Source organism: Carlito syrichta, unplaced genomic scaffold (genome assembly GCF_000164805.1).
Source record: "Carlito syrichta isolate Samal-C Ts95f unplaced genomic scaffold, Tarsius_syrichta-2.0.1 Scaffold312207, whole genome shotgun sequence".
Classification (NCBI taxonomy): Eukaryota; Metazoa; Chordata; class Mammalia; order Primates; family Tarsiidae; genus Carlito; species Carlito syrichta.
Window position 1 is genome coordinate 431016 of NW_007256303.1, and position 22123 is coordinate 453138.

At 51.0% G+C, this 22123-nt stretch overlaps 1 protein-coding gene across 1 annotated transcript in view; it reads left to right on the top strand.

The window, feature by feature from the left end:
* Positions 1 to 7533: 7533 nt before the first annotated feature.
* COL6A5 (collagen type VI alpha 5 chain) overlaps positions 7534 to 22123 on the top strand; it is an 88762-nt gene continuing 74172 nt past the window's right edge. Inside the window, exons 1-4 of the mRNA XM_008069789.1 lie at positions 7534 to 7600; positions 9266 to 9862; positions 14780 to 15409; positions 21545 to 22105. Coding sequence (XP_008067980.1) covers positions 7534 to 7600; positions 9266 to 9862; positions 14780 to 15409; positions 21545 to 22105 — 1855 coding nt within the window. The remainder of the gene's footprint in view (positions 7601 to 9265; positions 9863 to 14779; positions 15410 to 21544; positions 22106 to 22123) is intronic.

The following is a 22123-nucleotide window of genomic DNA, read 5'->3' on the forward strand; positions in this document are numbered from 1 at the left end:
GAGATGAGGTCTCGCCAAGTTGCCCAGGCGGGTCTCGAGCCCGCAGGCTCAGGCAATTCGCTCACCTCAGCCTCCCAAAGGCGCGGTATTACAGGCTGAGCCACCGAGCCTGGCTGATATTTTAATTTTAATGAAACCCAACTCATCAGTTATTTCTTTCATGAATCGTGTCTTTTGTGTAGTCCAAGGTTATCTAGATTTTCTCCTGTGTTATGTTCTAGGAACTTTATAGGTTTTTATTTTACACTTAGGTTTGTGAAACCCCCTTCAGATAATTTTTAGGAAGGGGATAAGGACTGTATCTAGATTTTTTTTTTTTTTTGGCATGCGGATATCTAATTGTTTCAGCACTATTTGCTGAAAAAGCTCTCTTTGTACCATTGTATTGCCTTCGCTGCTTTGTGAAGGGCTACTTGTGCAGGTCTATTTCTGGGCTCTCCATTCCACTCCGTCCATCTATTTGTATGTTTTTCACCAATATGGCACTGTCTTGTTACTGTAGCTCAGCAGAAAATCTTGGAGTCAGGCGGTGTCAGTCCTCCAGCTTTGTTCTTCTCCTTCAAAATTGTGTTGGCTACTCTGAGTCTTTTGCTTCTTCATGTAAACTTTAGAATTGGTTCGTCAATATCCGCAAAATAACCTGCTGACACTGCTTGAGACTGTGTTGAATTTATAGATCAAGTTGCAAAGAACTGACATCTTGACAATGTTGAGCCTTCCTACACGTGACCAAGAAATAACTCTCCATGTGTTTAACTCTTTAACTTAGTTATCAGAGTTTTGCAGTTTACTTCATATAGATCTTGTACATATTTTGTTATATTTGTACCTAACTGTTTTATATTTTGGGGCGCTAGTATGAATAGCATTGTGTTTTAATGTCTTTAAATTATTCATTCCTAGTATATAGGAAAGCAATATAATTTTGTATATTAACTTTGTATCCTGACCTTGTTCTAATCTTTTAGCCCCAGGAGGTTTTTTGTTTGTTTGTTTGTTTGTTTTAATTCTTTGGGGTTTACTACAATCACGTCATCTGTGAACAAAGGTAGTTTCTGATTTATTTTCTTTCCTTGTCTTATTTCATTAGTTTGGACTTCTAATACAATGTTGGAAAGGAGTAGTGAAAGGAGACATCATTCCTTGTTCTTGATCTTAGCAAGAAAGCTCCTAGTTCTTCTCATTAAAGTATGAGGCTAGCTGTAGGGTTTTGTTTTTTTTTTGGTAGACTTTTTAAAATCAAGTTGAAAAAGTTTCCTTCAATTCCTAGATGGCTAACAGGTTTTTGTTTTTTTTTTTAATCATGAATAGGGGCTGGATTGGAGGCTCAGCCTGTAACCCCAGCACTTTGGGAGGCCAAGACAAGAGGAATGCCTGAGCCCAGGGGTTCAAGACCTGCATGGGCAACTTGGCAAGACCTCGTCTCTACAGTAAATCACAAAAACTAGCCAGGTATGGTGGCGCAGGTCTGTAAGTCCAGCTACTTGGAAGGCTGAGGTGGAAGGGTTGCCTAAGCCTGGCAGTTCGTGGCTGCATTGGCTGTGCATGTGCCACTGTGCTCCAGCCTGGGTGACAAGAGTGAGACTCCAACTCAAAATAAATAAATTAATAAATAAATCATGAATAGGTGTTGGGTTTTGTCTGATACTTTTTCTCCCTCTATTGATATGATTATATCATAAAGTCATATAATCACTTTTCTTCTGTAGCTTACAGACATGATGGGTTGTGTAAATTGATTTGAAATGTCAAACCAACCTTGCATACCTGGGATAAATCCCAGTTGGTCATGGCATATAATTTTTTTTTTTGAATTGGAACCTCACTCTGTTGCCCAGACTGGAGTGCAGTGGCCACTCCCAGCCACCACAGCCTTGACCTGCTGGGCTCCGGCGATCCTTCCGCCTCAGCATTCCAAGTAGCCGGAATTACAGGCATGCGCTACCACACCAGGCTGATTTTTTTATTTACCGTAGAGATGAGGTCTTACTGCCCAGGCGGGTCTCGAACCCATGGGCTCAGGCAATTCACTCACCTCAACCTCTCAAAGGCGCGGGATTACAGGCTGAGCCACCGAGCCCAGCTGACATATAATTTTTAAAATACTTTATTAGATTTTATTTGCTAAATTTTTTGATGATTTTTGCATTTGTATTAATGAGCTATATTGGTCTATAGTTTTCTTCTAATGTCCTTTGTTTTGGTATTAAGGTGGTGCTGGCATTATAGAATGAGTTAGGAAGTGTACTCTTTGCTTCTGTCTTCTGAAATAGATTTTAAGAAATTGGCATAATTTCTCCTTTAAATGTTTAGCAGCAGTCACTAGTGAACCCATCTGGACTTTGTGCTTCCTGTTTTGGAAGGCTATTATTATTGATACAATTTCTTTTTGTGTGTTTTGGCAGATCAACTTTCAAGGAAATGTTCCATTTCATCTAGGTTATCAGTTTTGTGTGCATAGAGTTGTTCATAGTATTCCTTTATAGTATTATTATCATTGTAATGGCCAGGGGATCTGTAGTGATGCTTCCTCTTTCATTTCTGACATTAATAATTTGTGTCTTCTTCCTTTTTTTTCTTAGCCTGTCTAGAAGTTTATCAACTTTGTTGATCTTTTCAAAGAACCAGCTTTTGGTTTCATGATGTTCTCTATTGATTTTCTGTTTTTAACTTAATTGCATCTCTGATTTTTATTTCTTTTTCTCTGATTACTTTAAATTTAGTTTGTCCTCTTTTTCTTATTCCTAAAGTGAAATCTTAGAGGTTGATTTTATATCTTTCCTCTTTATTAATATGCACATTAAATCCTACAAATTTACCTCTAAGCATTTCTTTCGCTGTATCTCACAAATTTTGATAAGTTGTGTTTTCATTTTCTAAGTGCTCAAAATATTTAAAAATTCCTCTGAGATTTCTTAGGCCCATGTGTTATGTAGAAATGTGGTGCTTGATCTCTAAGTATTTGGGGATTTTAAGCAATCTTTCTGTTATTGATTTTTAGTTTAATTCCCTGTGATATGAGAGTAGACCATGTATGATTTTTCTTCTTTGAAGTTTCAGTTGTGTTTTATGGCCCAGAATGCGATCTATCTTGGTAGATACTCCATGTGAGTTTGAGAAGAGTGTGCATTCTGCTATTGTTGGAAGAAGTCATCTGCAGATGTGCAGATGTTCATTGAATACAGTTGGTTGATGGTGTTATTGAGTTCAATTTTACTGATTTTCTGCCTGCTGGATCTGTCAGTTTCTGGGGAGGGTGTTGAAGTCTTCAACTATGATAGTGAATTCATCTAGTTCTCCTTTAAATTCCATCTGCTTCATGTATTTTGATGCTCTGTTTATTAGGTACATACCTATTCTGGCTTGCTATATCTTCTTGGAGAACAGACACCTTATTCATACGCAATACCATTCTTTATCCCTGATACTTTCCTTGCTCTGAAGTTTACATGATCTAAAATTAACACAACTACTCCTGCTTTCTTTTAATTAGTGTTAGTATGGTATAACTTTCTCCACACAATTACTTTGGATCTATATGTGTCTATATCTAAACTGGGTTTCTTAGAAAGAACATATAAGTGAGTATTTCAATTTCTGACAGTCTCTGTCTTTTTTTTTTTTTAAGTGGGAGTCTCACTCTGTCACCCAGGCTGGAGTGCACACTGGTATGCTCATGGCTACCTCAGCGTCGACTTGCTGGGCTCAGGTGATCCTTACGCCTCAGCCTTTCAAGTACCTGGAACTACAGGCGCGTACTACCATGTCTGGCTAATTTTTTTATTTATTGTAGAGATGAGGTCTCGTCAAGTTGCCCAGGTTGTTCTCAAACCCATGGGCTCAGGCAATCCCCTTTCCTTCGCCTCCCAAAGTACTGGGATTACAGGCTTGAGCCTCCATGCCCGGCCAATCTCTCTTTTAATTGTGCATTTAAACCATTAATGCTTAAAGTGATTATGAATACAGGTGCAGTAATAGCTACCATATTTGTTACTAGTTTCTATTTGCTGCTTTTGTTTTTGGTTCCAATGTTTTTCTCCTCTCTTCTGCCTTTTATGGTTTTAGTTGGGCATTTAGGATTCAATTTTCTCTCCTTTCTTAGCATGTCAGTTATACTTCATATTTTAGTGGTTGCTCTAAAGTTTGTTTAGCTCAAGCATGAAATAGGACTTATTGGCTGAGACCACTTAGTCTAGGGATCAGTCAGGCTGATCAAGGTGCTCGGCTGTGTCTGTCTTGTTCCTGGGATCCTCCTTCATGGTGGCAAGGTGTCTCCAGACCCTGCGGTTTGGTGACCTCAGTAGCAAGAGACCCTCTCCTTCCCAGTAGGACTAGCAAAGCCTATATCCTGGCTGATATTCGCTGTCTTTGATGATCCAGTCAGGTGCTCGTCGTGGGGTTAGCCACAGCGATCATAGCAATGCTGGCTTACGCCAGGTATCCTCTCCTGGAGTAGAAGTGAGACCAAGATTTCAGCACCTACATGGGTTAAAAGTGGGGAAGGAGATTCCTCAGAAGGTGTGATGAATATTGGGCCGACAAATTCAGCAGATGGGGCAAACTTTCAGGTCCCCTCCTGCTGTGGGAACTTTTCTGTCCTCTTAGTAAATCCCGCTTTAAAAAAATCAGCAACTATCTCCTTCAGGATGCTTTTTATACACGATCTCAGGTAAACTTCTCAACAACACAATGCTATAGCCGTTACTGACCACAGCTTGCAGATAAAGCCTCTGAAGTCCATGCTTTCTTCCCTTCTGGACTGTACCTCTGCATTTTCTCTAGAGCGCCTGCTCAGATCACTCAGAGTGGCCTAACCAGTGGTTCTCTACCTTTGTGCCTATTAGAATTGCCCAGGATGCTTTAAAAAAACCCAGTGCTCAGAACATAGCCCTGACCTATGGAGTAGAAACCATGGGAGTGGGACCAGGCATCGGTATGTCTTGATAGCGCTCCAACATGCAGTCAAGACTGAGAGTCAACAGCCCAGGGCTTGCTCTTTCTTCAGAAAGGAGTCATGAGAAGGAGCAGAGTCAACTTCTGCTTTCTCAGCAACAACGAGGTGCACATGCAGACCCCCAGAAGACCAAAGCGATAGACAAGCAGGCTTCAGCACAGGGGAAAACAGGCCCAGAGAATGTGGGTAGCAATGTGGCCTGTTTGGGGCTTCATGATAGGAGGCCAATGATGGGAGCTGTGGTCCAATGTCATTTATCTCTGAGTGGCTATCACAGGCCTTGTGAAGTTTAGGCAAATGGAAGCATTAGAAGCACGAGCAAGACAGTCTTCTCTCCAGGGATGTTCATTTGTAAAAATCTGGTGTGTAGGAGACTTATGAATGAGATGGCTGAAAGGCAATTAACTATACTTGAGAAATAAATATTTTCTGAGGCCTGGCCGATGACAGCGGGGCCTTCTGACTGCATCAGTGTGGAGTCACTTTAAGACCCGATGTCGCCGGGCTTGGTGGCTCAGCCTGTCCTCCCGCACTTTGGGAGGCCGAGGTGAGTGGATGGCCTGAGCCCACGGGTTCGAGACCCACCTGGGCAACTTGGCGAGACCTCATCTCTACAATAAATCAAAAAATTAGCCGGGCGTGGTAGTGCGCGCAGGTAGTTCCAGCTACTTGGAAGGCTGAGGTGGAGGGATTGCCGGAGCCCAGCAGGTTGAGGCTGCAGTGGCCAGGGGCGACCACGGCACTCCAGTCTGGGTGACAGAGTGAGACTCCAACTCAAAAAAAAAAGACCCGATGTTGTGTGTTGTGGAGCAGACTGTCCCACAGAAGCCAAAGTTTACCGTGCAGACAGAGTGGCAGCTGTCTTCACAGGAGCTTGTGACCAAAGGCAGGTATTCAAAAGAAGGCATGTGATTCTCATTAGTCCATTATCACCCTCCTATTTTGTTCCCTGACAATGGCACTTAGATGCCCATCCACCGACAATACATTTTTTAAATGTGGCATATCCATAAACAGAATATTATTCAGCTATAAAAAGGAGTTAAGTACTGACACATCTTGCAACATGGCTGAAACCTTGGAGACATATGAAATGAAAAAAGCCAACACAAAAGGCCACAGGTTACATGATTCCGTTTATAGAAAATGTCCAGAACAGGCAAATCTGCAGAGGTAGAAGGCAGGGTGGTGTTTGCCTGGACCGGTGGGGCGCAGGGAGGGATGGAAGTGACTGCCATGGGCTTGGGCTTCCTTTTGGGGGCATGAAAATGCTCAGTTTCCTCTTAAGCAAAATAAGGGTTGAGGCTCCACAATTTATAAGGTCTTTTCCAAATCCAGCTTCTATTATTCTATTGATCTTCCTGTGTGAACCCCAGTTTCAGAAGAGCAGCTGCAGAAACCCACTCCAGAATGAACGTCAGCCCTTATGTCTTGGAATCTCTTTTAAGGCAGATCTACTTTTGAGTATTGGCCATTTTGATCTATTTCTCTTTTTATTTTTTTTATTTATTTATTTATTTATTTATTTATTTATTTTGAGTTGGAGTCTCACTCTGTCGCCCAGGCTGGAGTGCAGTGGCCGCTCCCGGCTACCGCAGCCTCGACCTGCTGGGCTCCAGCGATCCTTCTGCCTCAGTCTCCCAAGTAACTGGAACTACAGGCACACGCTACCCTGCCTGGCTAATTTTTTTGACTTATTGTAGAGATGAGGTCTCTCCAAGTTGCCCAGGCGGGTCTTGGACCCGCAGACTCAGGCAATTCACTCACCCTGGCCTCCCAAAGCGCGGGTTTACAGGCTGAACCACCGAGCCAGGCCTATTTCTCTTTTTATAAAGAAAACTCTGACTTGGTGGGATTTCTGAGGTTTCCGTTTCCCGTGAAGACTCCTGATCGGTTGTGAACTGTTTGGAAGCGTGGAGCTTGGAGTCATTTGTAGAACTCACAATAACCGAAAGTCAGAGCGCAGCTTCTCCAAGGGTTCAGTGAAGGAAGAGACATAAGCTGCTGGCCTTTGAGCACGTTGGAACACACACCATGGTCTTTGTCATAACAGCAGAGGAAGGGAAGAGCTGTCCACACTGTGTGAGGAGGTGTTATTTGTAAATCTGCAACACTGTGGTTAAGAACTTGGGGGATGCAATTACCTTGCCTGGGTTAGCATCCTGGGTTCACCTCCCGCCTGGTCGCCTTGTGCCTCAGTTTCCTTATCTGTCACATAGGTCTAGTCATGGTGCCTTTTTCTTTCTTTTTTTAATTGTTTTTTTTTTAATTAAAAGATGTGGGGTACAATACAAGGTTAGGTATAAAAAATGGTGCCTTTTTCTAAGACTGCTTAGAGGATAAGTTAGATGACACCTGGAAAGTGCTGAGAAGGGTGCCGGGGCCATAGTCAGGGCTCAGCAAATACTCACTTTCACTATTTTCAACAGATTCTACAAATGCTTGATGAATGTTTTAAAAACACTCGAAACGGCCTAATAGGCATGCATGTACAGTGTGCTGTACACGAACACAGCTATCTCTATGTTGTAAATTGTTCCTATGTTACAGAATAAAAGTAAGAACTCTTCGCTGGCAGCATGGAGCTCCTGCTGAGTGCCCTGGCCCTCATGCTCTGGACAGGAACATCGGCAGATCAGAGCCCAGGTACCCGTGTATTTCGCGTTTATTATTATCTAGGAAGGGAACTTTTTGTATGTTGCAGTAAACCTTCTGTTAATAAATGGAGAGAAATAAAGAATTTATCTATTCCCCGAGATCAAAGTGCACAACATATAGCAGCAGCTGTAGACATGCCACACCATGAACACTCGGCCTCTCAGAGATGGCCAAAGCTACGGTGGAAGTCATGAGGTGTGCTACACCTGGCCAGAACACTGTAACTGTTCATTGATTTGCTTCCGTTTCCATGGCCCGTGTCTCTATGAAGTCAGTCTATTTATTGACAGGCCGGTTTGAAGCTTGGTCTCAACAAGCGGAAGAAAAGGAACCCCACAGAGAAAATAAATTCTGAGGATTTCTGTGACTCAACCGTTGCCTGCCATTTCTCTTACAAGCATCACACACCCACCCACACACGCACACAGTCATGTGTCACTGAGTGGCAGGGAGGCTTCCCGAGAAACACATCTTCAGGCGATTTTGCCACTGAGTGAGTGTCATGGAATGTCCTTGACAGTACAGCCGACCACACACTGAGGCTGTGCGGTGTGGCCTGTCGCTGCCGGGCTGCATGCCTGTGCACACATGACAGTACTGCGTACCGTAGGCCACTGCAACACAGGGGTCAGGATTTATGCATCTAAAAGTACCTAAATACAGAAAGGGTGATGTGTGCACGGCCATGTCACGACAGTGCCTTGTTGCCAGGAGACGGGAATTTTTCAGCTCCGTTCTCATCATATGGGACGACCACTGTCTATGCCGTCTGCCACTGATGGACACGTTATGCAGCACATGACTGTGAGCGTGTGTGCACGCATGTGGGTTTTATACCCTCTTGCAATTACTAGACACGTAGTTTGAGTGAGTGAGTACTCTGCAACCCTGCGATTTCCTGATAGATTTCTGAGTTCCCTTGGAAGAAAGAGCCAGTGGCTACACATTTCCCAGAACATCACTGATTTCAGTGGCCAGTGGAGGGACTGACCGTGACGGATGACATGGCCATGGCTGGCGCCAGACTTACCCTGTGGGTGGGCACACCTGCTCTCCAGGTGATGCCCTGACCCTCTGCTCCCTCCCTCCAACCCCTGGGGACGCTGTGAAGCCGATGACTGACCAATGGGGCACAGAGGAGGGGCCTCCTGCTTGGACCAGGGACTCCCTGCAGGCCAGAGCTGGGCCCTATGCGGTACTCCCCCCGCCCCCTGCCCCCCTTCGCGCTCCGCCTCCCCCATCCTGCGGCCCTCGGTCCAGCCTGGAATCCTGGTCTCAGACTCCGCTTCCAACTCTCCAACCCGAGAACTTTACTGTTTCCAGAACTTGTTGTTAGTCCCCAGACCTCGGTGGGGCCTCTGGGGCGGGATCATGTTATTTATTGTTTAGCGCAATATTGAGTTTGGGGTTCTAGAACTAAAAACAAGAGAAAGCCGGTTGTCTCGGGCACAGAGCTGAGGAGGAGCAGGCTGCTGGCTCACTCCCTGAAGTCTTTCTCCGGACAGCCTCCCCTGCGTGACCTCCAGAAGTCGCCTTCCATGGGATTCAGATCCCCCCTTGCCGCTGGGCCGTGGTCTCCACAGAGAGCTGGGGTCTAAACGTGAGAGCTGGACAGTAACCTTGTTTTTGTCTGTGGTCATTTCATTTCGACAGAGCCAGGCCCCGAGTACGCAGATGTGGTGTTCCTGATGGACAGCTCCGACCGCCTGGGCATCAAGGCCTTCCCGTTCGTGAAGACCTTCGTCAGCAAAATGGTCAACAGCCTCCCGGTCGAGGCCGACAAGTACCACGTGGGCCTGGCGCAGTACAGTGACCGGCTCCACCACGAGTTCCACCCCGGCACCTTCAAGGGCAGAGGCCCCATGCTCAGCCACGTCAAGAAGCACCTGGCCTTCGTGGGCGGGTCCCTGCGCGTGGGGAACGCCCTCCGGGAGGCCCACCGGACCTTCTTCTCCCCCGGGGACGGGAGGGACAAGAAGCTGTTCCCCCCACTCCTGGTGGTCCTGGCTTCGGCCGAGTCCGAGGACGACGTGGAGGAGGCCGCGAGGGCCCTGCGGGCGGACGGGGTGAGGATCATCTCCGTGGGGCTGCAGCAGACCTCCGAGGAGACCCTGAAGGCCATGGCCACGGCCCCATTCCACTTCCACCTCCGCACGGCCAGGGACCTCGGCGCCTTCTCCCAGAACATGACGCAGATCCTCAAGGACGCGGCCAAGCACCGGGAGGCAGCCGTCGACACCACTGCCCCAGGTGAGGACGCCCGGTCCTCCCTAAGCCCTAAAAAGAGAGAAAGCCAGTTGTCTCTGGCCCAGAGCTGAGGAGGAGCTCCCTCCATGGGAGAGGTGCCGCCCCCACGTGGCCCCTGTCTCCTGTGACACCCGGGTCTTCCGACGGGCCGCGCTGGAGTGGGAACCTCACACACTCTTGTCACTTCTGCCTCTGCTGTGCTGTGTCCTGACAGACCCCGGCCACCCCTTGGCTTTTGCCGGTGGTCTCCAGTCTCCACCAGCGCCTCGCCTGCCTCCCCTCCTCCTAGGCCTGCCTCCTGGGCCATTTCCTTTCCAGCATCTCAGTCCTGTGCACACCCCAGGCATCAGCACGCCCACCACTGTCCACTCCTGTGTCTATCCTCCCGACCCATACCCCCGCAGGGTGCTGGCAGCCTGTGAGGGCCCTGGCACCTGCGTGTCTCTCTGTATCTGTGTGCCTGGCACCTTGTCTAGCAAGGCGCGGGGTCCTGCTTCTCGGTGAGTGGATAAGCAAGGGTCTTCCAGGCAGAGATGAGCCGCAGCCTGCCGCCGTCCCCACAGCCCTGGGCAGCCTGAGGCACAAACGCGTCTGCAGCAATGTCTGTCGACGGCACGGCGACACTCGCGGGCGGACACGGTGACCTCGGCATGAGGTGTGGCAGTGCGCGCTCACACTTCGTGTTCCGCCAGGCAGGTGGGGGCGTCTTGGCGGTGCAGCAGTGGACTCCCCTCCTGCAGCCTGTTGCCCTTGGGTGGTGAAAGCCCCCCAGTGCTGATCAGGGTCCGCCCACACCGGCGGCTGGCCTGAGAGCCCGCCCAGCCACGCAGTCATTTCAAGCCTCTGCTTTTCACCCCTGAGACCTGCCCTTTCCACACTTCAGCATTTTTGATATGAGGATGCGCCTTTCAGTAGGTCTTTGTAAAAATGTCTGATGAGCTGCCGTGCCATAACAGGGTGTCTTCCAAGAGCCGATCTTTGAGAAATACGGAAACTTTCTGACCAGCTTGCGACGTGGACGGGCTCAGTTAGGGCTGCTCTGGGGAGCTGACGCAGGCCCTTGCGTGTGTCGTCGAGGCCTTGGCCTCCCACCTCCAGCGTGCATTCTCCCAGGTCTGCGCTCTGCAGACCCCGGAAGCGTCTCCTAGGATTCACACGCCGTCCTCCAGGCCCCGCTCGTCCAGTTGGCGTCCCCTGAGCGCAAGGCAATGCAGGACCCACACTCAACTCAGCTGCTGAGGCTGGTCCGGGGGAGGCGGAGTTCTGATTCCTGGGCCAGAAGCTCCTGTCATCCTGAAGCTGCCACCTGCAAGCGCCCAAACGGCCTTCCCTTCAGCCTGGGAAGCCCACGGGTTTCAGGGAGGCAGGAGAGCTTTTTTCTCTCTTTCCTTCTCGATTCCTTGAGCGAAAGGGGGACCACCTGTCCCCGCCCCACCGCTTCTCACTCGGAAAGGGCTTTATCTGCGTCTCAGGGGTGCTCTCCCTGGAGACCCTGGAGTGAGGACCGTTGGCTGGAGAGGTGGTCCCAGGAGGCATCTGCTGGGCATGCGGAAGGCAGTCGGGAACCGCATGCACAGGACTGAGGGCAGCAGAACAGGTGGAGGGAGGCCCGGCTGGAGGGTGGCGGGCGATCTGTGAGCTGCGTGGACAGGAGGACCCAGCGTCCCCTCTGGAGGGCGATAGGAGGACTCCCACCCCGGCATAACGGGGCTTTCCCAGCTGCCTCTGCCATCAGGTGGTGAGGGTGGGCCATTCTGAGCGGGTGTCTCTAGTTCTAAGACCAGGGAAGCCACGTGGTCTGGCACGAAGTGGCCTGAACTCAAGGTCCAAAGACCCGGACAAGCCCCTCGTTGCTGCGTGATCTTGGGGAAGTGCCGCCATCTCTCTGGGCCTCGCGCCGGCATTCCCGTTTGCGGGATGTGTGGGTTGGGAGGGTCTCGGAACAGCCTCCTTGCTCTGAGCTAAGGGCTGATGTCTTTAGTCAGACCAGGCTAGGTTTTGATAAAAATGGGCTTCCTGAATAATAAGAAGCTTATTTCTCACTTTATAGATAGGCTCATGCTTAGGGTGACCAGTTGTCTTCTATTTACATATCTGGGTGGGCTGTGGCTCTTCCATCTTTTTTTTTGAGTTGAAGTCTCACTCTGTTGCCCAGATTGGAGTGTAGTGGCTGTTCCTGGCCACCGGGGCCTCGATCTGCTAGGCTCTGTCGATCCTTCTGCCTCAGCCTTCTGAGTAGCCAGAATTACAGGCATGCGCTATCATACCCAGCTGATTTTTTGATTTATTATAGATGAGGTATGGCCAAGTTGCCCAGGCGGGTCTCGAACCCACGGGTTCAGGCAATCCACTCACCTCAACCTCCCAAAGCGTGAGGTTACAGGCTGAGCCACCGAGCCCAGTTGGCTCTTCCATCTTAAGTGACTTCTGGGGTGCCCTGGGAATTGGCATTCAGTTGGCAGGCTGGGGAATCGGTCCAGCTCCAGGACTATCAAAGAGGAACAGGGTTTGGGGAGCACCGGGAGGTCCTACAGCACCACACGGTCCCTTCCCTTTCACTTTCCCGACCCACAGTGCTCCGGCCTTGGGGAAATGCAGGCACCCGAGCACGTTCTTAGAAATGTGCTGCTTCTCCCCAAGGAGAACCATACTGCGACCCAACCCTCGGGACCTTGGAGGTCCCCAGCCCTGTGGGCAGCTGCCTAGCTCAAGAGCTTCAGGTCAGGGGGGCTTCACCACCTTCTCAGAGCTGATCACGCCTGTCTCATTCTTCCGAACTTACACCACCGCAGTTTAGTATAGCAGAGTGTGGCTTGACAAAAGCCTGCCCTGGCCTCTGAGAGGCAAGAGAAAAGGCTATGGAATCAGGGAGGTCTGAGTGCAAACCCTGGCTTGGCCACTTAGGACCCTGGGTAAGTGATTCAGCCCTGAGCGCCTGTGTCCTTCCCTGTAAAGTGAGGGCAGTGGCGTCTATCTTATTATAGGAGCGAGGCGACTTTCATGGCATTTGGTGCCACTTACTATTACTAATGGGAACAACAACTCAAAAAGAAATTTTAACCTGAGCAGGTCGTGCTGAGAGTTTGTTTGAGTTGACTGTGTGGGATTCAGGGTGGAAGGTAGACTGGGGGAGAATTATTTTAAGTTCCAGGGATATTTTTGAGCTTCCACCAGGCGCCAGGCGCTTGTGGGACAGAGATAAGTAAGACAGGCCTTCTGCTTTCTAAGCACTCACCGTCCTTGTGGGAAGTTCTCGGCAAGATGGAACTTTCTCGTGGCTACACTTCCCACAGCAGCGGCTCCCCAGCCAACCCCGGTGCCCGGAGTTGGTGCTCTGTTTGGACACGGTGCGCTCTCCCTGAGATCCCAGATCTGTGCAACCCACCGCCAACCTGGCTTCTCCCCTTGGGTGTCCGATAGCCTCTCAAACTTAGCGTGTGTGAGGCAGAACTCCTGAATCCACCTGCAATGTGTCCACCCACAAGGTCATCCAGGCCCTCGTCCCGGGCGTTTTCGTGGCTTCCTCTTTGCTCTCAGTCCTTGCAGGCAGTTTATCAACTGTTCTGCTCTACCTCTGAATCATGTGCCAACATGGCCCTTGTCACTCACTCCATCTCAGCTGCTGCCATGCTTGTCCAAGAACCAGGATCTCTTTCCTGGGCCAGGGCACTTGCTCCTTAGGGATGAGCCCTGAGTTCTGATTCCCCTCAGCCACTGGAGCGATGGCTGAAAGATTTGAACCAGACCACGTGGCCCCTGGAAGATCTGGGTGCAGCCTTCCTCTGAGCCTCGCTACCGTCCCTTCCCGCCCTCACGGGCTGCAGCCGCCGTGGGCCCCTGGCCTGCTCCGGCCTCTGCTGCTTTCCTGCCACCATTCCTCCTTCCGAGAGCTCCGCATGGCTGACTCTGCCCTCACCCATTCTCCTCCCCGACGTGGCCCCCTCGGAGAGGGCTTTCTTGGCGCCTTCCCGTCTCGGTCAGCGAGCCCCTCCCTTCCCCAGAAGAGTCACTCCATCGAGTCACCTGGTTTCTTTCCTGGCTGGCTCTTACGACCGCTGGAAAAACTACGATATTTAGTTATCGGCCTCCCCTGAGGATGTGAACTTCCTAAGGACAGAAATGTTTCTGCCGGCTCATCCCTGCACCCCGGCACGCGAGAGTGGTGGTGGCGGGGGCAGTGGCAGTGGTCCTGCTGCGGGCGGGGATCACCCGCTAGTGAAGCGGTGGCGATGGCGGCAGTGGTGGAGACGGTGACGGGGCTGCTGGCGGAGGTGGCAGTAGTGGTAGTGGTGGTCGAGGAGGTGGTGGTGGAGGTGGGGGTGGCCGTGGGGGCCACGGACTTGGTAGGGGTGGAGGCGGAGATGGTGGTGGTGGTGATGGTGGTGGTGGAGACAGTGATGGTCATGGGGGTCACGGAATTGGTAGGGGTGGAGGTGGAGATGGTGGTGGTGGTGGTCATGGAGGTGGTGGGGGTGGTGGAGAGGGTGATGGTCGTGGGGGTCATGGAAATGGCAGAGGTGGAGACAGAGATGGTGGTGGAGATGGTGGAGATGGTGGTCACAGAAATGGTGGTGGTGGCGGAGACGGTGATGGTCGTGGGGGTCATGGAAGTGGCGGGGTGAAGGTGGAGACGATGGTGGTGGTCGTCATGGAGATGGTGCTGGTGGTGATGGTGGGATATGGCAGGAAAATCGGTCAGAAGCTTTCTTTGGACCGTGGGAACAGCATATGCCAATCTTTTGAAGTCAACGACCCGGAAAGCCTTGTTTACAGTTGTGAATCATTTTTTGCTAAAAGAAACCAGTGCTAGCTGCCTCCGTCTCTACCTCCATTCCCATGGAAGCATTTGACGACCTGCAGCGTACGCTCTCCTGTGGGCCCGTGGTTTATGCTGACCTCCCACTTTTTCCTCCTCCCTAGAGCCCGTCCCCGCATCCTGTCAGGAGGATTCACTGGCGGACGTCATGTTCCTGGTGGACGAGTCATTTGGGACCAGACAGAACCTGCGGCACCTGCAGAGCTTCCTGGAGCGCGTCACGAGCTCCGTGGACGTGCAAGGCGACTGCATGCGGCTGGGCCTGATGAGCTACAGCAGCAGCGCCCAGACGATTTCTGCCCTGAGGGAGAGCACCACGAGCTCTGCCTTTCAGCAGCAAGTCCAGAGGCTCTCTGTCCGCGCTGGGAAGTCCAACGCCGGGGCCGCCCTCGAGCAGATGCGAGGCGGCTTCTTGGAGCTGGGCAGCAGCAGGAGGGCCCTGGGGGTGCCTCAGATGGCGGTCCTGGTCACCGGCAGGCCGGCGGACGACGAGGTGTGGCGGGCCGCGCTGAGCCTCCGGCAGGAGGGCGTGACCGTGTTTGCCGTGAGCATCCAGGGGGCCAACAGCAGCCAGCTGGAGGAAATCGTGTCGTTCCCCCCGGAACAGACCCTCACCACGCTGGAGTCCTACGCAGACTTGGAGGCTTACAGCAAGACGTTCCTGAAAAAGCTCCGCAATGAGATCTGGTCCCAAATGTCTGCTTATCCTGAACAAAAGGAGCTTGATAAAACGGGTATGTTTTAAAAGACTTTTCTTCCTATGGAAGTAGGGTATGTGTCTGCTTAGGGCTGGGGCAGGCATGAGGACTGATTTTCTCGGAGGAGGGGACTTGGGGGAGTTGTGGGGAGGTCCCAAGAGTGGACTTGGGGGATAGTTGCACAACTGAATACAGTTGCTAAACCCATACATCTACAGTGGATCAATTTATAACATGTAAATCGTACCTCGATGAAATCTAAAAGAGTGGTACAAGTTAACTGTAAAATATTGTGGTAGTATGGATGGGCATACGGAAGGAAGTATAATCGTCTGTAACCCTGTCTTCAGATAGAATTATTCTTGGTATCGATTACTCTTGTTTTTTCATCGCTCCCTCCCTCCCCCACTCCTCATTCCATCCACGCACTCACAGACACACATAGTTTTTAAAATCGCACCACCCTGGATGCATCCGGGCTGTCTCACAGAACTTTCTGCGATGATGGAAAAGTTCCCAGGCAGCAGGGAGCCTCCAGCCACACGTGGCTTCCGAGCTCTTGAAACGTGGCTGGCGTGAAGGAGGAACTGAGTTTTTCATGTCGCTCTGTTTTATCTCGTTTGAATTCGAAAAGCCATGTGTCTAGTGGCTGTCGTAGGTAATGAAGTGGTGGTATAAGCCTGCACATTGGGCTACTTGTATCCGTTAAAATCGCCTTTGGGTGTGGCCAACGGAAGACTCCCACATGACAATGATGGAAACAGGGAAAACCTTGTCTCGCTGCTTCACGGATAAGCCAGCAGTTAGGCAGGCTGAGCTGGCGGGTTGCGCCACGGTGCCAGGCCCTGTCTCCTTCCACGTTGCTTCTGCTTTTGTGGCCTTTCCTCCCGGGATCATCATCCAGGATAGTGGCCTCTGGCGCCCCTGATATCCTGCAGGCAAGAGGGGCGGAGGGGAGGCGGGTGGCCTCCACCCTGCTTTCCAGGACACCGCCCACTTACAGACACCATCTCCACTGACTTCCCACTGCTGGCCGGCACTTGCCACAGGTCACGCCTTGAGCTGGGAAGCAGAGTCTTTCTTTGTGGTAGCCAAGCACTGAGGCAAAAATATGGGGTTCCGTTAGTGTAGAAGGAGAAGATTCATACTGGGGGTAACCCGTATTCCCCACCTCACGCACTTTCTGTCAGCCTCCTGAGTGGATTGCCTGATTCCACGGGTTCAAGACCCGCCTAGGCAGCGAGACCTCATCTCTACAATAAATCAAAAAAATTAACCGGGCATGGTAGCGCGTGCCTGTAATTTTGGCTACTTGGAAGGGTGAGGCGGAAGGATCGCCGGAGCCCAGCAGGTCGAGGCTGCGGTGGCCGGGAGCGGCCACTGCACTCCAGTCTGGGAGACAGAGTGAGACTCCAACACAAAAAAAGAAAACAAAAAACTAAAAACAAGAACCCCTTTCCTGGATGGGCAGGAGTGGGAAACTGCCAGGGATGGAGGAGGTACCCCTCATTGACAAGGGTACCTGCATAGTGAACATATGTATGCCTAACCCTGAATTGTATCCCACATCTTTTTTTTGGAATCAGAGTCTCACTCCGTCACCCAGTGACACACTCACAGTCACCCCAGTGTCGGCCTGCTGGGTTCAGGCGATCCTTTTGCCTACAGGCAAGTGCTACCATGCCTGGCTAATTTTGTTGATATATTGTAGACACGAGTACTCACCAAGTTGCCCAAGTTGGTCTTGAACCCCTGGGCTTAGGCAATCCTCTCTCTCACCTTGGCCTCTGCTGGGATTACGGGCTTGAGACACTGCGCCCGGCTATAACCCACATCTTTAAAATAAAAATTTTTTTAAAAATCTTTTTATAAACAGAAAAAGAAAAAAAGAACCCCTTTCCTTAAGCATTCATTTGTGACATTCTTTCTAACTTGGGAATCGTGTTTCGTTGTATGAATAAGCCATGATGTGTTTACCGTATCTTAACTTGCCGGGCATCCAGGCCAGTGTTTTGCTCATATAAAGTCTTGCAGAACGTCCTTGCACCTGTATCTGTGTCTGCATGACCATGATGAGTATCACGCCTTTTTATCCTTGTCCCTTTCTCCTCCTGTGCCCCTAGTGATGGCTCTGCCGGCGAAGAGCCTATGTGAATCTGCTGCAGTTTTACTGCGCTCTTTTCGGAGGTGCGTGTGCGAGATCCTCAGTGTGACCCTGAGGGTCTCCAATTCTGAGAAATCTGCTGCCTTCACACATTTTCTCTGCTGATACAATGCTCCCAAGCAATTGAAGCTGGAATTTGGCCTCACTCTCACGGAAAGGAATTGCAATATTCCAGTGATATCGAAGGCTGGTTTTAAACTCAATAGAAAGCAGGCTTCAGGGTGCCTCTTGGGCCAGCCTGGACTTTCAGGCATGTTCGCCTACGAGGCAACAGCAAGGAAGAAGGCCCCCGTCACCTCTTAAGTGACATATCGGGGAACCTACTGTGGTCAGTGCCCACTCCTAGACCACAAGAGGGGCGTGTTGTGTGACTGTCTCAGGGAGTTTGCAATGCTGGGGCAAAAAACTATTGTTGTCATGATAGAAATTACAGATGGGAAGACACGGGACCAAAGCCAGGGAATGAGGCCTCCCGGGTCGTGCTTGCGTAACTCAGGTCCTCTCAGAGGCTGGAGCCCGCTAGGCTGGGCTCCTCAGAAGGAGGAACCAGGTGAGGAGTCACGTGAAACTGACACATGCCCAGGAAAGGTAGAGACTGGCCGAGAAATGAGCAGTTGGGAACAGGAGGGAAAGAGCAATAAGCCCGTGGCCAGTAGTTGGGGCCATCCCACGGTGTCATCTGGAGACCATAGGTCAGCCTTGGAGCTGCCAGGCTGGGGACAATGTAACTAGAGAGTGCGGAATATCCCAGCCCATGGAGATGTCAATTCCAGACCCTTCTGGCTCAAGGGGAGGCAAAGAAGTTTCCGGAAACCCTGGAGCAGCTCGCTCACAGACGCAGCATTTGCCACTGGAAGGGAAAGCAAAGCACAAGTGACCAGCATGCATGGATGGCACGAGAGCTGTGACATGCAGACAGGGCACTGGCAGTGCCTCCTGCCAACTCGCAAGTCCCCTGAGGACTGGCCTACACCTCCATCCTAAGCCCGATGAATCAGTCTCTGAGGTGCAGCCTGGGCACCTGCATTTTCGTCAGCGCCCTAAGGAGCACGTGCTAGTGCTGAGACCGCCACCTTTGAGAACGTGCTGTGGTCTAGAGTGTGGTGGCCAGCTTTGCGGTTCCAGAGCCATCAAAGCACAGCAAAACCACCTATATCACTGCCGTGCCGTTATGTCTGGCACATAGGAAGCGTTCACTTAGTATTAAATAGAACTTCATTAAATCAAAGGGAAACTCACATTAGCCAAACTCAGACTCATGTATGGAAAAAGAATGACAGCTGTCTTTGTAACAATGAGGTCTATCAATTGCCACAGGCCCGCTCTCCTCTGGGTAGTACTTTCTCTTCCTTTAGACATGCCAAGTTAAAAGCTACATTTAATCAAAAGACTGCCGGGGGTTGTGGGATCAGAACAAGAGCTAGTTGAACGGCTGCATTGTCTAGTGGCATTCATTTGGGCAGATGTTTCTATTCTTTTTTTTCTTTTTTGAGTCGGCGTCTCACTCTGTTGCCCAGGCTAGAGCACAGGGGCACGCTCATGGCCACTGCAGCCTCGACCTGCTGGGCTCAGGCGATCCTTCCTCCTCAGCCTTCCAAGTAGCCGGAACTACAGGCATGCACTACCACGTCCAGCTATTTTTGACTTATTGTAGAGACGAGGTCTCGCCAAGTTGCCCAGGCTGGTCTCAAACCCCAGCAATCCTCTCACCTTGGCCTCTAAAGTCAAGTATATGCAACTCTTTCGATATTTCTCTATATAACTGCCTGGGTGAGGCCTTGAGCCAGGGGATGCATTCTCACAGGATGGAAATGCTCGTTGGCTGGGCGTAGTGGCTCATGTCTATAATCCCAGCACTTTGGGAGGTCAAGATAAGAGGATGTGAGTTTGAGACCAACCCTGGCAACTTGGCGAGACCTCGTCTCTACAATAAATAAGAAAATTAGCCAGGCGTGGTAGCGTGCACCTGCAGTTCTGGCTACTTGGAAGACTGAGGTGACCTTTGCATGAGCCCAGAAGGTTGACGCTAGGGTGGCCATGAGTGTGCCACTGCACTTCAGCCTGGGCGACGGAGTGAGACTCTGACTCACAAAAAAAAAAAAAAAAAGGAATGCTCGCCATCTGTGCCGTTCAACTTGGCAGCTATGAGCTACAAGGAACTGTGAGGTACTTCAAACGTAGCCAGTGCACCAGAGGTGCTGACTTGTAATTTTGTTCACTGCTACGCACTCTAGCTTTGCATTTTAATAGCAACGTGCACCTAGGGGAGGGTGTACTGGACACACGGCTCCAGGCAGGGACAGATGGGCACAGGTGGGGCTTCCTGCTGTGATACATCTTCTCTCCCGCCTTGCAGGCCCTGCCGCCTTCTTCTGATGAGCTCTCGATTCTTCATTAGACATTGAAACGGATTTGTTCAGGTTGCTTTCAAGTTTGGCTGGTCTGGTGTCAACCCTGCCTTTTTCCGAGAGCTGCTTATCTTGCCTGAGTACTGTGTATTGATTTCATAGCTTAATTCTCAGGATGAAACTTATTTCTAGCATGTCTGATTTCCTAGGGACAGCTGCCCACAGCCTGCAGCAGTGTCAGTTCCCACGAGTTACCCAAAAGCTGTCAAGAAGGAACATGATTCTGAAAGGACTGAGTTGTCGTGTATTTTAAAGATCACGTGCTCAGGCAAATGTTGGCATAAATATCCCAAATTTTGCAAATAGGCTTTCTCCTGCCCAGTTTTGATGAAAGACTACAAAGAGAAGTAGCCGACCTCGGTGGCTCGGCCTGTCATCCTGCGCCTTCGGGAGGCTGAGGCGAGTGGATGGCCTGAGCCCGCGGGTTCGAGACCCACCTGGGCAGCGAGACCTCATCTCCACAATAAATAAATAATCAGCCGGGCGTGGTAGCGCATGCCTGTAATTCCGGCTCCTCGGAAGGTTGAGGCGGAAGGCTCGCCGGAGCCCAGCAGGTCGAGGCTGCGGGGGCCGGGAGCGGCCACTGCCCTCCAGTCTGGGCGACAGAGTGAGACTCCGACTCAAAAAGAAAACAAAATCAAAGAGAAGTACACAGGCTATTAAGAAAGCTACAGTACTTTTCTCATAGATTCAGCATGATAAAGGAAGGGCCGTCGGGAAGTCTTTGGCTGGAGAAACTGTTGGGCTCCTGTGCTGGCCCAGGCCTAGCGAGCAGAGCAGAGAAGGAGGCAGGGTCCGTCCTGGCGGAGCCGACACTCTGTGACAAGGGACAGGCTGTGCTCACGACCAGGTCGAAGCTCGTTTCAGAAAGTGCCACTAAGCAACAGGGTAGGCGAGGGCCAGAGGAGAGAAACCTCTCCAGGAACTGACTCGACACCCCCTCGAGGAGGAGGAAGCAGCCGCGGGGATATCTGGGGGAAGAATCCTCCAAGCAGAGGGGAGGGCACGTGCCCATGGGTCCCCTCTGAAAGGAGGCCAGTGTGGCCGGAGCGCGGGATGGGACGGAGGTTGCTGGAGATGGTAGAAGAGCAAAGCAGGAGGCAGGACGGGCCGACTGTCTGTGCTCAGGTTCCAAATGCCATGAGGTCATTCACGTGGGAGAGCAGGGAAGGAGGTCTGATGCTAGCTTGAAATACGTCATCCTGGTTGCTCATGGAAGAAGAGGCCACTGGGGAGGTAAGAGCAGGCGGTCATCCACCCAGGCCTTTTCTCAGGAAACGACGAGGCGTGCGCTGCATCAGAAGGCGGGTGTCCGCTCCAGAAACACTCCTGAGCCTGGAGCCCGTGGCTCGGGGCTGAGCCTTCTCCTCCCTGGCTGGGTGGCCTTGGACAGGCCGCTCTCACCTGCCCCATTTCTATTTCCTCACAGGGTTGTTGTAAACTTCCAGGGAGAAAACAGACACACGTGTGTCTGCTGGAGTGGTGGGCTCTCTGGGACAAGAGGCGTCCACGTCCTTCGATGTGACCCCAAAGTCCCCCTTACAGTGCTCTCTCTCAGTTCTCTGATTCACGGAGAATGCACTTTGCTTTTTTTTTCAGGCTGTGTGGACACAAAGGAGGCCGACATCTACTTCCTCATCGACGGATCAAGCAGCATCTGGGGGGGATACTTCACAGAAATCAAAGAGTTTATGCAGAAGGTGATAGACATGTTCAGCATTGGTCCCGACAAGGTCCGAGTTGGGGTTGTGCAGTATTCAGATAAGAGGCAGGTGGAATTCAGTATCACTGACTATTCTAACGAAGTTGACTTAGGAAAGGCTGTTTTGAACATCAAGCAACTAACAGGTAACACCTACACGGGGAAAGCCCTGGATTTCATGCTGCCGACCATCCGAAAAGGAAGGGAGAGTCGGCCCCGCCCCGTTCCCTGCTACCTCATCGTGCTGACCGATGGGAAGTCTGCAGACGCTGTCCAGGAACCCGCCGACAGACTCAGGGAGGAGCAAGTCATCGTCCATGCAGTCGGCGTCGGGGAGGCCAACAAAGCAGAACTGCGGCAGATTGCTGGGCAAGAAGACAGGGTCAGCTTCGGGCAGAGCTTCGATGCTTTGAAAAGCATCAAGGATGAGGTGGTTCGCAGAATCTGCACTGAAGAAGGTAAGCGGCACAGAAAAG